We start from the raw sequence: 17,940 nt of genomic DNA on the forward strand, positions 1-17,940 counted from the left end.
GAGATGCATGCTGAGAAAAAACATGGGGAAAAGGTACTGCTTTTGTTTCTATTAAAAAGGAGATAGATCAGAATGCAGTGATGCATTTCTGCAGCTGCAGAAAAAACACTATGAATAAAGTTTGTTTTTTTTTTAGGACTGTATTAAATGAGCAACCTAGCAACACTTTCCTCTGAAGACATATTTATACTTACATATAAATTTAAGAGGGTGATACAGTTACTGTGGATCAGTGGATCTTAACTCTGCTCACTCATTATTTTCTCTTACGGTCACTGAATCCATGGCTTAACTGAATATGACACATAAGATGTCAAAATGCTGCCATAGTTCCAGAAACTTAAACTTAGAGCAAACACAAATAAAGGATATGTGGGGCCCCTGGCAAAAACAAATGAAAGAGAAAGAAGACTATGAACCAACCACACGGTGGACTTCTCATCTAAACTATTAGTAAAATAAACTAATAGAATCAAAAGCAAAAACAGGAATGTGTCCAAGTCAAATCAAACAGCAAAATGAGGATTAATGCTGGTGCTGATGGAGGTGAGGGTGAGCAGGGAGAGCCAGCTGAGAGCCCATCCTCCACCTCAACCAATCAGCACCTAGGGATGAAGCAAAGAGAAGGGAGCAGGTTAATGAGGCTGATAGCGTAACTGCAGAGTACGTGTGCTGGTGACATTTGCTGCACTTACTTTAAGGGCAACACTGTAGTTACAGTGTATTTGTACTTTGACAGACACATAAAATGTGTCAGTCTTTCACTCTCATAGAGAATAAATGTGCAGATGTTCTTCAGCCATCGTCTGTTGATTCCTGTTTTTCTGTTTCAGGTTAAATTTGTCTAAGACTCCACACTGCTCCATCCTCCCTCCACCTAAGCCCTCTAAAGTCCTCCTTTCCCTGTCCCCCTCTTCTACTAAAAAACTGGTGCGAAGCTCTTCTACCATCACTGCCCCGCAGATCAAGAGGTGGGTGTCCAGGCTTTTGTTCAACATTACAATAATAATATTAAGAATGAAAAATAAACTAAAATCTAATGCATGCGTGTCTCCCCAGTCCCTTCAGCCTCAGTCTGTTCAGCACCAGGCCAGCTTTAATTCACTGAGTTCACATTTGGGTCATTCTGTTCTGATCCACCCAGCTGATGATGGACTGGTTGAAAGCTGGATCAGCTCTCTTCCTCCACGCTGTCGTCTCAGAGGTCTTAAATAGTTGTTCAGCCCCAACGAACGTGTCGGTCATTCGTCATTGTGACACAGACGGGAACGGTGATTTCTCAACACTTTAAGGGCTCATTCACCCGTCATCTGATCTCATCTGTCATAAAAGGACGAACACCAAAAATCCTCTCAGTGTCTGTCATGTATAGCAAGCAGATTGTGTTCTGTAACTGTAGAAAACTTGTAGCTGCTGTAACACTGGACTACAGGCAAATCACATCTGTGTATCAGACTGGATCCTTAGGAGAGACGGTCCACACCGGTATCAGATTGAAGTCCTGGCATCACAAAGCTTTCTGGTTATGTTTGTAACATGGTCATGCTTTCGCTGGCACAGCTTTACCTCATGTTTTTTTGTTGGTTGGAGTTTTCTTGGCTCTAATAACAGTGCATCTGTTAGACGCCGAACAGTCATTCTCACAGTTATCTTGCTGGAAACAAAAGAAGTGGGCAGGTGTAAAGACCAGACTAAAGCTCCTCAGTGCATTAGGGAAACAAAGGCTGTCACATGTGGTGTGAATTCCTGGTCATAAGAAGAGCTGCAGCGCATATGGAAGTTAGTTTGACCTGTTCCACCTAAACAACATACACCTCTTCACAGTAACAGCGGTCCCTGTTGGCAGCAGTGTCTCTGAGCAGGATCGTGCATCATGCTAACTGAATGCATTCTTCTGGAATGTGTTTGATGAACATGGAAGCAGTTAAGGATCATTTCTCACCCTCTAGATTTCCTGTATCTCAGTCTGAATGAGCGGCTCATGTGCAAAGCCTGTCAGATCTGTAGCTCCACAATCAAAACTTTCAGGATCTGCTTCCAACGTCTCTGACGTTCCAGAAACACAAACCCTTGAAAGGCTTGAAAAATCCAAGTGTTAAAGCTGGGTGGGTCACAGCTGTATTGGCATAGGCTGGTTGTTGTAATGTTGTCAGCTTTATTTTTGTGCGCTTTGGGGACCTAGATTTAGCCCCAGGGTGTATTCACAGTGAGAAACAAAAAGATGAGCAGAAAGAACCACAGCCAGCCACATCCTGTGCAGTTCTGCATTTTCACAGAGCTACTGCACTTTGGTTAAGAATGAATAACTGGACAAAAACATTGTTTTGCAAGACCAATTGTGATTTGCTGCTTCTGCTATACATAATCTTTTCAAGAGGATTTCATCCACAAAGAAAAACATAACAGCCATATAATGCTGCTGCAACCTCCTGAAACCACGTCTCAGAGACCTTAATGGCTGTACAATTTCCAGTGTCTGTAATATCAAAAAACAGGCGAACACTGTGGAGATTTGTTCTCCTTTTAATCTTCCAACAATGCAGTAATATGAAAAGCACAAGGGTGGCTACAAAGCCATGACACTCTAAAAATGCACTTTTTTTCCCTTTTTTTTTAGACAAAAATGTAACAGAATAATTAAAAGAAATGAATGAAATGAAAACAGCAGATATTCTTCAGAGTTTTATGCATCAGTACATATGAAACTAGTCAGACTGAAGGCACAGACACTTTATATCAAGTTTTCAGATGACAGTAAATTTATTAATATATTGGATTTGTCGACAATGCTTTGGGCAAAACAAAAAGACCTTTAATGAAAATGATGCATCAGGGGAATTTACTGTGTTTAGCTGTGCTTTATTTTTCATGCAATATAAATGCTAAGCTTGCAAATGCTGCTGTTACTGTCATACTTTACTGTACATGGATGCGGTCACAGCCTGTGTGACTAACAGGTGTTTTGGAAATGTCCTGTATGATCACCGGTTTATTCAAAAGAAGGAAAACAAGTCAGTGCTGATCCAGTTTGAGAGGATGGCCAACAGTGGTGCTGCTGCAAAGTGCTGCTTTTAAATGAAGAATAAAGTCAAAGTAATGATGAGAAAATGACTCGTGCTTCTCTTTGTTACCACACACAAACCTCTGTAACTGTTCAGTAACCTTTAATATAAACATTAAGCCTAACGGTGAGGGGAGGCAGCAGTGTGAGTTACTTATTTTTTTTAAATAGACAGTATGTTAAAATCAACAAATTCACTGAAATAATAACCTGACACAAAGCCGGCTGCTGCTTGTTTTGGGAATTTAATGACTTGAGGAGGAATTCCATCGTAACACACAAGGTAAATATGCAGTTTGTTTCATTCCTGTTAAAGACTTCAGATTTGCAGAAAAATGCTGCTCTGATACAACAGAACAAAGAAACGAGCGTACAGCAGGCAACGTACCCCAGCTCTCACAGTTTGAAGGCTGTGGAGCACAAGAGGACCTGAAGTGGAGCCTCTGTGCTCCCGGCCAGAGCTGTGAAACTGAGGTGACTGTATAAGGGCTTCCTGTCTTGTTGACATAACACAGAGCCAAGAGCAGAAAAAAAATGTGAAACTAAGCAGTGGTCCTCTTTAAATTTTGAATTTGTCCACCTAAATTATAATCCTGGCTGTATGGAGATCATGAAACCAGGATGAAAGTGAAAAACGCCCTCTGTACTGCAAAGTATTTACATCATTCATTGGTTGGGGCATTCATTGTGCTGTCAGGTGTCTGACCTACAAACAACACAAGGTAAAGGGGTGGGACTGCTTATGTTTCTTATGTAGACTTGAATAAAACTCTACAGAGGACTCTTTCACAGACCTCAGATTGGTTGGCTTTACACGCGTCTGTTTCATAAAGTCATCTGGATGCTGCAGAGCAGAGGTCTTCCAGAACATTCACCTGAAAGGAAAGATCCAGAGAGAAACTTGAAACCATCTCCTGCTGCCTTTGCTATCTAATGGCCATCCAAACAAACAGCACTTTGGTATGTATCCCCCACCCCCCGCATGAAATCTGTACCCTACCCTAACCCTACTTCCTGCCCCCACTAGATTTCACCCATCTTTTCTACCAGCTGAAGTTTACCTGGCTCCGCTCTGCCACACTGAAATTCTTGAGCTGGTAGACAGCCACTTCACCAACACTGTCTCCTACCACAACACAGTCAGTCTGTGAGGAAAACAGCAAGGATGTCATCCTCACACCGGGGGCAGCAGGCTGCACAAAGACTGGGTCCAGACTGGAGGAGAGAGGTAAGACACATCAGAGTGATACAGAACACAGCTGGATTCTCCTTCTGAGTTTGACTCACATGCTCAAATTCAGGTCCCAGATCTCCAGCTGCTCTTCGTTAACAGCTCCAAATACTGTAGCCCACTTTGGGGACCATTTGACATCACACACAGCCTTCTGGGTGGAGGTGAAGCCCAGCAAGGGCTTCGAGTGGTCCTGCTTCCACAGCTGGATAGTCCAATCAGAGGAGCAGCTCAGGAACACATCAGGGTTGAATGGAGACCACGCGACACAGTTGACAGGACACTGAGAAGGAAGAAAGAGGTCAGCATCACTCAGGAGCTCTCTGACTATACGTCACACACCCAAGAATAAGATTAAGAAGTTTTATTTTCAAATGCACCATAAAAACTTCTCTAGCACCTCCTAGAGGGTAGAAGTATGAATAGGTCATGTCAGGGATGTGTATTGTCCTTAATGACGTCAGCCCTCCTGATGACCGTGGTGGTGGGAATGTTGAGATGAGATGAACTGGGTTTCCATGCCACACTAACAGACCCGGTGATTACACTCTCAGCTGTACATCTATAGAGGTTGCTCAGGATTTTGGTGGACATATCAAATTTCTTCAGCTGTCTTAGGAAGTACAGTCTCTGTGGTGATGAAGCTGGTGAGTGCTGTGAGACCAGGTGAGAATTTAAAGACTTTCACTTTCTCTACCTCTGTCTCTTAGTAATTGTGCTGTGACTTTAACATGTAGATATTATGTATAGTTTTCCAAAGGGCCTAATAGTAAAGGCTTTCTTATCTTTCCTGTATTTGTTAAGCTGTGTTTAAGTTCTGAAACCTGCATCCTCTCCGTTTCTGTTATTGGAGCGTTACTTACTTCCCATTACCGCACACTGCTGCCACCTACTGTTCATATGTGTGAACTGTGTGAAAGCATATTTCAGCAAAGTGATGTAAATTCTTGTTTTATTTACAGAACTGGCAGTTTGGATAGTTTTTCAGGGAGGTTTACATGTAGCTATAACTGGTTAGATGATTCCAGCCAGGGCAGAAATAGTTTAGATCAGCCCAACCCTCAGCTGAAATGTGTATTCTGTAACCCCTGTGCTCAGGGCCTGCTTATGCAGTGCTATGCTGCTTGAGATGCCTGGACTACAATCCATCAAAATGTATGATCAGGGAGAAGTCTGATCCCAAAATCATCCAAGCAGCAGGACAACAAATCCAAACATCCAGTCAGTGTCAGAAAAACGATCTTCAGCTACAACAAAAAGGAGCAGATGACCTCAGAATCGTGCAGTCTTCCCGCAATTACTCGAAGAGATGGGAAACACTGAGATAGACCAACAGTACAAAAAAAACAACACTACAAGCTTTCCAAAACCAGCATAAAGTGATGGACAAAACTCAAATGTCACAGTCTTGGAGACTGTGTGAATTGTGAAAGAAATTCTATATATCAAGCCATTCCTTCCATCTATTTCCTTCCACTTATCCCTCAATCATGAACTAGACTGCAAGATACTCAAACTCCTCCACATGGGGCAGCAACTCATCCCTGACCCAGAGTGGGCACTCCACCCTTTTCCAGTTGAAGACCATGGCTTCAGACTTGGAGGTGCCGATTGTCATACCCAGTGCTTCACAATCAGCTGCAAACTGTTCCACTGCGAGCAGGAGGCCACCACCTGATGAAGCCAACAGGACCGCATCATCCACAAAGAACAGAGATGAGATTCTGAATTCTGAGGCCACCAAGGCAGAAGCCTTCCACCACTTGGCTGCGTCTAGAAATTCTGACCATATTCTGTCCAGGCAGCCCTGGTGGGGTTCAAACCCACCAGAAACAAGTCCAAATTATTGCCGGCCATGCGGACCAAATAATACAGGGACTGAATGGTTTGTAACAGGCCAGACACCCCACACTCCCACAGCACTCCCCACAGCAGGGGTGGGCAACTCCAGGCCTCGAGGGCCAGTGTCCTGCAGGTTTTAGATGTGTTCCTGATCCAACACACCTGAATCAAATGGCTAAATTACCTCCTCAGTATGCAGTCAAGTTCTCCAGAGTCCTGCTAATGACTTCTATGATTAAGGTATGATTGGGCAGAGGAGTTGCCCACCCCTGCCCCACAGGATACCCTGGGGAACATGGTCGAATGCTTTCTCCAGGTCCACAAAGTACATGTAGACTGGATGGGCAAACTCCCACACACACTCAAATACCCTTGAGAGGAAAACTGCATTGTTCTTCCTGAATGTGAGGTTCAACTGAACTCTCCTTTCCAGCACCCTGGCAGACACCATCCCAGGGAGGCTGAAGAGTGTGATCCCCTTGTAGATGGAACACACCCTCCAGTCCCTCTTCTTAAAGATGAGAACCACCACCTCACCCCAAAAATCCAGTGGCACCGCCCCAGATCTCCGCACAACGTTGCAGAGGCGTGTCAACCAAGACAGCTCTACAACATCCAGAGCCTTCAGGGCCAATCTCATCTGCCCCAGGGGCCCTGCCAAAAAGCTGTTTACCTACCTCAGTGACCTCAGCCCCAGTGATGGGCGAGTCATCCCCCTTGTCCCCAGACTCTGCTTCGACTACAGAAGACCTCAGTGGGATTAGGAATCAAAGTATTCCTTCTGCTGCCTAACCACATTCTCAGTTGAATGGTAAATGGTAAATGGACTGGTTCTTATATAATGCTTTTCTACTCAAGCGTTTTATACAACATGTCTCATTCACCCATTCAGGGGGAGCTGTGTAAACAGAGACAGGTGAACCAAGGGGAAGAACAAACTCGACACACGGATACTAACAAAGTAAATCAGGAACTAACTCAAATACTAACTACTAAACACAGAGACAAACTGTTCTGAACTGAAGGAGCACTGAGGAAACTAAGCACAAAAAATCCACAGAAACTAGTACTCAAATATAAGGAGAATTAAAGGGCTCAAAATACAAATGTACATAAAAATTAAGTGATAAGCAAAACATAACTGCAAAAAAAAAACCAAAACATAAATGCCTAAAGACAACCAAGAATTCAAAACTCCAAAGAAACATGACACAAAAAGACACATGGGAGGTAAAGATTAAAAAAAAAACAGAGAACCAGAGGAGGATATTAAGAACGGAGATCAACACAGCCGGGCATTAGCTGGCTCGACAAAACCTAAAAAGCCCATTGGAGATAATGGTATCAGCATTTTGTCGGTCACACAAAATGATCCCTACGAGTGCAGCCTAGGTGATGACGGGCAGAAATATTTTGTTTTATTTTTCAAATAAGACAAAAGATTAAAGCCAAAGAAAGTCATTAATTTTGGGATTTATCAGCGTGGTGAAATAAACATTTTAATTCCAGTTAATTATTTTATTGCTGAGTGAACTCTCAGTGCTGCTGTTTTTCTATTTAGACGTTAAATATTACCGTTCCACAGCCTAAAATAATAAAATAATAAAGGAGATGTGGAAATCGCTTTAGTTTGTCGGCAGATCAAAGAGAAGTTAATTTTATTGATTGAACATGTATTCGTGGTGTGTGCTCTGTGTTCTGGTGGCTGTAGTATAAAAGAGATTTAGCAGCACATCAACATTTATACAATACCGTGACAATGCAGCACTACATTCAGTGGCTTTAGTAAAGTACAGTTTAACAGCTTGCAGATATAAAAAGGTATTTCCCCAGCAGAGAATCTACATCGCACCTAAAACATGCTGTAAATAAAGAATCAGTGAAATTCTAGCGCTTCCAGCCATTTTTAAACCAAAACTCTGATCATAACCTGCTCCCTGCCAGGTTACCATGGTGATTTAGCCAGGTAAAAAGAGAGCCACACAGAAAACTCTGACTTTAAGCTCAACATAGCTCACCAACCCACTGATCTGGCTTCACAGTACACCCCTCTGCTCACTACAGAACAAAGGAACTCGAGAATATGTTGACACAGAATCTAAACAATAAATCTCTGAAAGAAACATTTTTTACTGTGTTAATGGAGAGTTTTAGAACCAAAAGGAGACAAAAAGCACGCACCAAACCAGCGTCAGACCAATTCCACATCCACTCTACAATCAGGCCAAAAACCTTTCTACAACCAAGTCAAAGCAGTTCAAAACCATCTAAAAAAAAAGTGTAAAAGTTTCCAAAGCAATCTAAACCACATGAAAAAGAAAGAAAAAAAAGAAGTATTGTGTTCAAAGAACTGTTACCTGCAGAGACAGAGACTTTTGCATAGTAATATTTCATATACTGCTCAAAAATAGCAGCATCGCAAAATTAAAAATGTTATAGAACGTTTAAATCATCTGAAGGTCCAGTGTAGCAATACATGTGGGTTAAAGCATTAATGGAGGTCCAGTTAGAAACGATAAGCAAAAAGGCTTTTAGGGGTTTAAAGCTGCATGGCAGCCCTTACTCTGAAAAACTCACAAAATGCTTGCTGTAGGTTTCGACAAACTGCTGAGTGTTGGAGAAGGAGCACTTGTGGATGAGACCTTCCCATGTCCCCGTCAAGTAGATACTGGAGTCCTGCAGGAAGCGCAACACAGGCGAGAAGTGGGTTTCATGATGGCAGTGACAGAAACTGCTATTTCAGTCGTACAGGTTTCCACACAAACATGTTTGTAAAACAAGAACCGCTGTGGTCTCATTGGAAAGCTGCCAGTGACGGCGTGAATCTGTTAACTTACTGTGGGATGAAAGTCAAAGCAGAGACCAGGAGTCAGTGCTGTCAGGACACTTCCTGTCATCGTCTCCGTCTTGTTCCTTCCAGCCTTCTTTGTATTTTGAACCCTCTTCAGCTTCATCACGTCTACGCCAAGAAATGTAATAATAACAATAAGGCCATGGATCATCTCATATCATTTATAAAGGTGAGAACAGAGGACGAGCTATTCTCTGAGCCTTTTGTCTGTCTGGCTGTTTGCCTGCCTAAAAATGTACTCTACTCTATACAGGGCCTTGGTGCAGTTCCTCAGTTCATCCTCTGCCTGAAAACTCACTTTAAGCCAGCGTCCTTCTGATTGGCTATCCCTCTCTAACAGACGGTTTGCACAGCAGCCGCAGCTGTGCACCTGAGAAGACCACACTAAGTGAAATCACTCTCACTGACATCATACAGCAGAGCAGAAGACAAGAAAAAAGGCACCTAGAGTCTGTTTGGCTCACAGGGATTCAAAGGGAGATGAAAATGGGAGAAATGGGTTTTTGGAGTTTTCAAACAGCTTCATGGCTGAGCTGACACTAATTTCAAGGAGAGACATCATACAGAAGAGATATATAATGCATGAATTCTGTAGAACAAAGCTAGCAGTTATCACAACCCTGCCACCAAAGAGCCCATCAAATGTCAATTTGAGCTAATTGTGTTGTTGCACTAACACATGCACAAGTTTTCATGTTTGTGGTGGCACATCTTCTAGTCCCAGTCTGCAGTTGTTGTAGCAGAGATGTAGTGTTGGAAATGTAAGTGTACGCTCTTCAGTGGGAGGAGCCAGAGGCACTGACAGCTGCTAATGAAGCCGTGATGCTGCGAAATTATGTGCATGTGTTCCTGTGGGGAAAAAAAGCCTTTTAACCTTATTTATGGTAGAAATTCACCAAAGTTCTTCAGTAATTTTTTTTTTATCAGATTTGACTGATGCTATTTCAGAGTTTTTAACTTCCTGTGACCAATGAACTTAAAGTTATGATCTCTCCTGCACTGCCAAGTGGACAGACTTGTTTCAAAAAGGACTTTTTTTTCAAGCATAAAGGTTTTTTTTTTTTTTTAATTTGTACTAAAATCTTATTAACAACTTATAAAATCTTTTAATGTAAGGACAACAAAGCTAGAAAGAACTGACCTGGTAAGAAGAATTATCTTGGAAACAAGCACATACTGTCTCAATATAAGACACATGATCTGACTCAGACTGAGCTTTTCTGCAGCGAGCTTGCTGCTGAGCACCTGTGCAGTCGAAGCCATGTTTGAAGAAAAACCACTTGCTGATTCTGCCATCTGCACCCACAGAGAGGAGAGCTTCCTCCTTCTCTTCTCCTGATGAGCTCAGTTCTTGTTGCATCCACCTGAGCTGCCACACTGGCCCCATGTGTCTGCTGGGACTTTCACTACACAAAGGCAACAGTCAGAGAAAGAGACGGCAACAACGCTGCTTATTTTCAGCATGTGATAAAAGAACTGCACTGTGCACTGCACACGCGCTCCTCACCGGCTGCTGACGATTTGTGACCGATTGTCCTGACTGTGCACACTGTAGATGGTTATGCTGCCGTCACGTGTCCCCACAGCCAGCTGACTGGGGTCGCTGGCTGAGAAATCCAGAGAGGTCACAGTGCTGTCACAGTGGATGACACGCTCAGGCCACTGCAGGAGGAAGAAAATCCTCACTCAGCGATCTGCGTGATGATGAGCTGAGGCGACCGAATCGAGCCAAAAACAAAGTCAAACCTTGAGGTTTTTGATGGACCAGCAGCAAATCAGACCTGGTGTCTGGTTCCCGAAGTCAAACCCACCATAGCCCACAGCCAGGAGGTCCTAGCAGATAATTGCAGAACACATTTCAATGAGGTGACACACATTTAAGTGTTTACAACTTTTCTTAACAAAGAACACTGACTGTAGTAGAACTACAAAAGACAGATGCAACATTTGTGTTACAGATGTCAGCGAGACAGCTCGTGTTATCCTTTCAGCAAGCGCTGCTAATGATTCATTTAAATGGTAAAGAAGCCTCTTTATCGTTACAGCAGCTGCACCGCTCCTTTATTACAGGACACCAAGCAGAGGTAAGGCCATCTCTACAGCTTGCTGAAATTTAGGTGACTTCATTTGGTTATGCTACCTTCAAATCATATATTTCAATTGTTTATTTAAATATGATTTTAATACTAGTTCAATAGTTCAAATAAGAAAAATATTCATTCATTCACTGACACGGTCCAGTATTTCAGGGTTTTTTGTGCAAGGTTATTGACACATCAGATTACACAGAAATGTGCAACTCCAAACCCTTTGCTCTTGAATTAGCTGTTCCTAAGTTCTCTGCAGGACAGAGTAATTGATTCCTGTTCTCTGTTACCGGGTTCTTCCTGTTCCAGGCCATGCAGCTCACACTGCGTCCTCTGCTGAGCTCACAGCTGAACGCCCAGAGACACTCCAGGGCAGGAGATTGAGAGCTCTCTGTCCCCCCCTTCCTCGGCTCCACGAGGTCAGGCTTCACTGGACACCCTGGCTCTGACAAAATCATTCCATTCACACTCAGGTATTCAAATGGATACATTCATCTACCTGTTATCACTTTATTTGACCTCACCAAGGGCTAAAAGGCAGGATGTTTGCATGTGTTCAGACATGAGATATAAATGAACAGTGTGATGATGAGCAGAGATTACCTTCCAGTACGGCCAGCTGTCTGTAAGCAGCCAGCTGAGGTTGGCTGTTGTTTCGCAGGATGCTCTTCTCCATTGCTAATAAGCAGTGTTGGAATTTCTCTGACAGTACGATGAGCTCCCATTCCAGCTCAGTATTTAAACTGTTCCCATCCACTTCCACGTCTTTCAGTGAACAAGAGACACTGACTGAAGACAAACACAAGAATATGTGTGATGATGAAAAAATAAACAGTTTTTAATGAACTGTAAAAAGAATCCTGAAGTTCAGATCAGAGTGAAACAGAGGATCCTCTCTGGATTAGTACCTTTCATGTGGAGGGTGGCTGTGACTCTGGAATGTGTGGGCGAATGAGACGTGCTGTTTAAAGCTCATGTAGAGTAGAACAGCGCTATATAAGAAGCAGTCATGTTATCATGTTACCTGTAGTGGCTGTGCTGGCTACACTTCTCTCTGCAGCTCTGCTGGAGTCCATAACAGCCTCGGGGCAGTCAGTCTTCACTGGTTTACAGAGCCCCACCGTTTCTTCCTGCTCAGCATCGCACAAAGGCTCATACATGTCCCAGGTGGTAATATTTGTGGCTGTGGACATGGAAACATTTTGAAAAGGCTGTCAATTTGGAAAAGCTGAAAACTACAATCTACGCAGAAGTTCCATCCTCTATCTCCTGGATGAAGCTGGCTGCAGAAACTAGAGCTGCAAGAATTAGCTGACTAGCAGTCAGGGGCTCTCCTGAAAGATTTCTGAAAAAAGAAAAACAGTAACTGCAATTTGAACAAATATGACCTTATGCTGAGCACGTGAAAATGTACTCTAAAATGGAAAACAAAAATACATGAAATGCACAACAAAAACTATTGAATAAATAATAACTAATGCTGTATTTAAAAGCTTAAAGTAGTTAGATAAATATCCAGCCTCTTTATTATGTTCAACTGCTCATTAACACAAATATCTAATCAGCCAATCACATGGCAGCAACCCCGTGCATTTAGGCATGCAGACATGGTCAAAATGATCTAGTCAAGTTCAAACTGAGCATCAGAATGGGGGGGGGGGGGGGATGTGCCAGATGGGCTGATCTGAGTAAATCAGCACTATCGCCTCACAGCAATAAGGTCCTGTGTTTGAATCCACCGTGCAGAGTTTCCATGTTCTCCCCACGCTCGCATGGGTTCTCTCCGGGTACTCCAACTTCCTCCCTGAGGGCAGGGTACACCCTACAACAGACTGGGGTCCTGTCATAGGTGTACCCTGCCTCTTGCCCTGTGACAGCTGGAATAGGCTCCAGCCCTACTGTGATGCTAAACTGAATCAGCAGTTGCACAGACCATCTCTACAGATGACAAATAGTCCAAAAATAGAGAAATTATCCAGTGAGAAAATCAATAAGGTGAAAATGCCTTGTTGATTCAAGTTCAGGGGACAATGGCCAGACTGCTTCAAGCTGATAGGAAGACAACAGTAAGTCAAATAACCGCTCATTACAAGCTAACACATCAAACCTTGGAGCACCAGATCATCAAATGAAAGCTAACAATGTTTGTCTTTCTGCTGGATATTTAAATAAAGCAGCAAAAAAATGAAGTTATTGCAGTTCTATGATTAGGTATATTCCCTGTCATTGTATTTAAAACATTTATAAAAATCATCATTAACATAACAGATTTACCTGCATCCACCATGATCAAGCTGTTGCTCTGGACCTGTTTGTTCTTAGTTGCTCCATTCAGTGTCTGCACTGATCGGTCCACGTCTTTACCGTGGCCCACTCGGTTCCTGCAGACCTCCTCATACTGACTGTTTCTTGCACTGTGAAAACAAGGTAAAGATGGCAATCGCTACCGACAGCCCAAAGAATAAATAGCTTTAACTTACTCACAGATACATTTCAGGTACAAGTGTGTGTGTGTGTGTGTGTCCCAACTGGTCAAAAATGGAAAAGACTTCACTCACATGATGGCGTCTGCGTCATCAGCATCCACAGACACACAGGTGCCAGGTATGTCCAGGAGTGAAAAGGTGTCTGTCTCAGAGATGAAGATGTCTACGACTTCTTTCAACATATCCTCTGTCACCTGTTCTGTCGCCGTGTCCTTTTTTACCTTCACATCTAGCAGGGAACAACATTTATTTAAAAGCTGCCATTAAACAGCACAGAAGACATGTGACTGTGACGTTAAATGTGGAGATGTTACCGTATTTTGTGCCACGCGGTTTACATTATCTGTGATCATGTACTGACACACAGTAAAGATGGAACTCAAACAACATGAATCTAGTAATCAAAGAGAATAAACTCTGATACTCATATCATATCAACATAACACATACAGTTTACACACATATAATGAAAGAATAAAACAATATTGTTGTCAATAACCTGGAAAACTGATGGGAAGGTCGCGTTTAGAAAACATCTCCTCGATCTCTTCATTCACTGACTCTATGGTGGACTGGCTGGATATTCTGCTGCTGCCAAATACTGATCTGAAAAACATAGTGTGCACATTTTTACAGGGTGAAGATGTGTACAAACAACTTGTAGTCACTTTAGACAGTTTGCATTGTCCTTGCACTGTCTAGAAAGTCGCTGAGGAGGTAGAGCAGGTCACCTACTAATCGGAAGGGTGGTGGTTTGATTCCTGGCTGCTCCTCTCTGCATGCCAAAGTATGCAGACTGAAGATACTGAACCCCAAGTTGGTTGAAACCATCGGAGTATGAATGCGTGTGAATGTTAGATTGAAACAGTGCTTGTATGAATGTGAATGGGTGAATGTAAATGTGTTGTATAAAGCGCTCTGAGTGCTTAACTGGAGTAGAAAAGCACTATATAAGAACTAGTCCATTATATGCATCCTCTCAGGGTCACCAGGCTATACCCCGAAAATGTGACCCAAGCCTACCTCAGAACAGCAAAAGACACATAACATCGCCTGGCTTAACAAAGTCCATGTCAGGTGCTGGAGAACCAGGACATACTGATGAGACCTGCGCATGCATGGACAAGGACTGAGAATGTGATGGAATGCTACTATGCCACCAAGTCTCACAGTTCAGAAGACCACCATCTGCCCTGAATAAAAATCAGCTGGTAACCCAGTGCTGTGACACCAATAGAAGGAAGCTACTATCAAAGCTGGAGCTACACAAGCCCCCTGGTTCACTGCACGCAGCTCTATTCACCATCCCCACTACAAGTATCACTGAAACCAGCAAACTAATCTAAGCCACTGCCCCAGTAATCCTAGAAATACTTGGGTATAAGATCAAGAATGTATGTAGAGGAAGCATTTTGCCCTGCACACATTCAGGCCATCTAAAACTCCAGCTGTGCAAGCATCAGCTCAGCTGGTTTTGATCAGTTTGAAACTTTGGTACCTGGAGAAAGGCATAGTGAAGCTCCCAGTGGCTGTTGTCTGGTCTGATGCTGACCCTGCAGAGATTTCATCCACAAAGAACTTTGGCTGCACTGCTCCCGGATCAGCCTGGTACAGCGGCTGGGGGGTGACATCATTGTTTTCTTCATCAAACACCTGCAAACAAGACAGCAGCTTCAAAAAATAAGCTCCTTACAGCCAACTTCATACTACACCCAAACATAAACTAAATACTGTATTTTGACTCCACTACTTGTATCTGTCCTCTTAAGTATCTAGCTACTTAAAAACATAAGGTATTCATGAACATTGTACAATATGATGCTTTGTTACAGCACCTAAAGAAAATACATGTATAGTTGAAACTGTTCAGTTGCAGCAACCACCTTCAGCAACAATAAAATAGTATAATGTAAAAAATTTACTTACATACATACTTAAATAACATGTTCAATTCAGGGCTTTCACTTGTAAAGTTACATTTTATTTATTTACAACAAAGAGGTAACAGCTGTCATCCAAAAACATGTAAAAGCTTTATACGAGGTTTAGACCTTAAATAAAATGAACTGTTTTTGGTGTTATTTCTTTTTTTTATGTCTATATTAGGCTGTGTAATGATTTTCATCTCTATCAAAAATACATTTGAATCATAATGGTGAAAACACATGTTTCTGTCTGGAACTGCATCAGGGTGAATTTGATGTAAAATCTCAAAGGGCGCTTCTTTTGATACGGCTTTCCCCTCTGTCGATACCCAGAGAGAAGGAGCAGATGAAGTGGAGCTTGTGTCAAAGTTACCCGGATAGCCTGTCTGGGAGTTTGAATGACACTCTTCTCCAGGACTTTGCTGCCACCGAGGCTGAAGCTCTTCCTCCTCTGACAGCCCAGCACGCTGTTGGTTAGTCTGGAGCGCTTGCTGGCTCCGTGAGTACCCGACACTGAGACGTTAGGCGCGCGAGAAGAGCTAGAAGGTGCCAAAACAATAAATTAGCATGGCTACATTGTATATAAAGAGCACGCTGACAGCATGAGCTGCAGTGAAAAGATAATGAACAACTTACGGCCTCAGAACCAGAGGACTCTTTCTTTCTTCTTTCGCCACCAGCGCGGACATTGTTGCAGCTCGGGTGCTGTTGTGGGCTTCCTACTCTGTTACTATGGCACCTGGGCGTGCCCGGAGCCTCTGCTCGTGACCTGCTGCCTAGGACCTACAGGAAGAGCGCGCGCAGCTCTGTGTTGTTATGGCCAAACTCTCAATCAAGGCACTTACCTGTGCGTTCAATCTCTATGTTAGCTTTATTTTCATAAAGGTCTACATGCATAGATTCACCACTCAAACCACCCATCATCTTATCCAATTCAGAGCCTGTCTGTATGGTAGACGCCGCCAGTCTGTCGCAGGGCAAACACGGAGGTAGACAACCATTCACACTCACATCTGAGCAATTCACTCATGCCTTTGGGAATAAGTCAGTGTACCCAGAGCCAACATGCAAACCACCCAGAAAGGCCCCAGCCACTCAGGGGGATTTGAACCCAGGACCTGCTTTCTGTGAGGCAGCAGTGCTAACCACTGCACCAGTTTAAAAGTTTGCAGATTTGGCCTCAAAATGAATTTTTTAAACGTTAAAAATAACTTTTTCCACCATCTTGCAGGATTCTCGCAAAAAAATATAAATAAATAATCAGTCCAGCATTCGCTGCCATGCCTCTGTCCTCTGCTCAGACTGTAGCTGTGTGCTTGTAAAGGCTAATAACTGTCACTGGCTTTGCATTAAACATAAGCTAATCAGCTTCAGGTCTTTTTCCCCGCATTGATTAGATTCAGTTGCAGCATTATTTGTGTGATACATAAAACTCAGTTGCACAAAAGTATTTTTTTTTAATGCAACAACAGGAAAGAAAAGTGGGTAAAACAGCTTCAGCTCAGAGTGGCTGTAACTGCGAGCATAACTCACTGCTCCCACAATTCTAATAGCTTTGCTTGGTTTAGTGCTCTTATGTGCTCTTCTGTCCAGTGGACATTAGAGTGCATAAGAGTTCTTAGACAAGAACATCTCCACTGAAATACTGATCTTTGCTCTTCATTTATGGCCTGAGGTGAAAGTGGATTTACTTACTCAGCTATTTTGGTATGCAGACATGAATGTGTCTGATGTTTGAGTGGACTCCTTTAAAAAAAAAAGAAAAAAAAAAGAGAAAGTTTCCATAAATATTGAAAATGTCAGTTAATGATAAATGGAACTATCCATTAAATATCATTAAGGATTTTAATCGACTATATATACACACAGACATATATGATCACATTTTCACCAACCATCACTCCTGTGTTTCAGTGTGACATTGTGCTATCTAATGCACAACTTTTCCAAAAAACAGCTAAAAACTGTTGTGCTGAATAAAGAAGGAGCTGATAGTGTCTGACTGTGAGCTCCTGTGCCTTTAAATGGTCTTAAAATGGCTAACAGAGAACTTTATTTTGAAACCGATCATTCTTTTATTAAGTAATTGTACAAAATATGGACAAAACTGATATATATAGAGGGAGATTTGATACAAAGGTGTGGATAACTCTCTTGACAGGACAACACACATCGAATTTAACCAGAATATCAAGAGAACCGAGAAGCTCCAGAGCACAGCTGAGAAAGAGATCAAGCACGGCACAGTGTCTAATTTCAAAAGCAGAAGCCTCAAACGTCCTCAGGCAGCAAGTAGAGACCGAAGAGTATGTGTCTTATCAGATGGAAAACTGTGTTCTCTGCACTTTAGATAAGGGGTCATATAAAATAAGAGAGCGTTCTGCCCTGGGTCTCCTACTTGTTGTGAGTGTTAGGCTTTTGAATCTATAGGACAGTAGAAACACTTGGCAGAGGAGA

The 17,940-nt window shown here is 42.7% G+C and overlaps 2 protein-coding genes across 2 annotated transcripts in view; one reads left to right on the forward strand and one right to left on the reverse strand.

Annotated features, from left to right (window-relative positions):
* Positions 1 to 3,108, forward strand: part of LOC115795203 (dual specificity protein phosphatase CDC14AB-like) — a 23,084-nt gene extending 19,976 nt beyond the window's left edge. The window contains exons 13-14 of the mRNA XM_030751019.1: positions 834 to 971; positions 1,060 to 3,108. Of these exons, the coding sequence (XP_030606879.1) occupies positions 834 to 971; positions 1,060 to 1,108 (187 nt within the window). The 3' untranslated portion in view covers positions 1,109 to 3,108. The remainder of the gene's footprint in view (positions 1 to 833; positions 972 to 1,059) is intronic.
* On the reverse strand, positions 2,608 to 16,259 carry dnai4 (dynein axonemal intermediate chain 4). Its single transcript, XM_030751018.1, has 17 exons — positions 16,120 to 16,259; positions 15,857 to 16,022; positions 15,057 to 15,211; positions 14,058 to 14,164; positions 13,631 to 13,787; positions 13,347 to 13,486; positions 12,097 to 12,255; positions 11,676 to 11,861; positions 11,363 to 11,517; positions 10,732 to 10,818; positions 10,493 to 10,647; positions 10,231 to 10,391; positions 8,972 to 9,093; positions 8,712 to 8,810; positions 4,349 to 4,575; positions 4,123 to 4,276; positions 2,608 to 3,936 (listed from the first exon to the last, which is right to left on the reverse strand). The coding sequence occupies exons 1-17, from the start codon at positions 16,170 to 16,172 to the stop codon at positions 3,895 to 3,897; spliced, it is 2,325 nt and encodes a 774-aa protein (XP_030606878.1). The 5' UTR covers positions 16,173 to 16,259; the 3' UTR covers positions 2,608 to 3,894.
* Between the last annotated feature and the right edge of the window lie 1,681 nt (positions 16,260 to 17,940).

The sequence above is a fragment of the Archocentrus centrarchus genome, chromosome 17, assembly GCF_007364275.1.
Source record: "Archocentrus centrarchus isolate MPI-CPG fArcCen1 chromosome 17, fArcCen1, whole genome shotgun sequence".
Classification (NCBI taxonomy): Eukaryota; Metazoa; Chordata; class Actinopteri; order Cichliformes; family Cichlidae; genus Archocentrus; species Archocentrus centrarchus.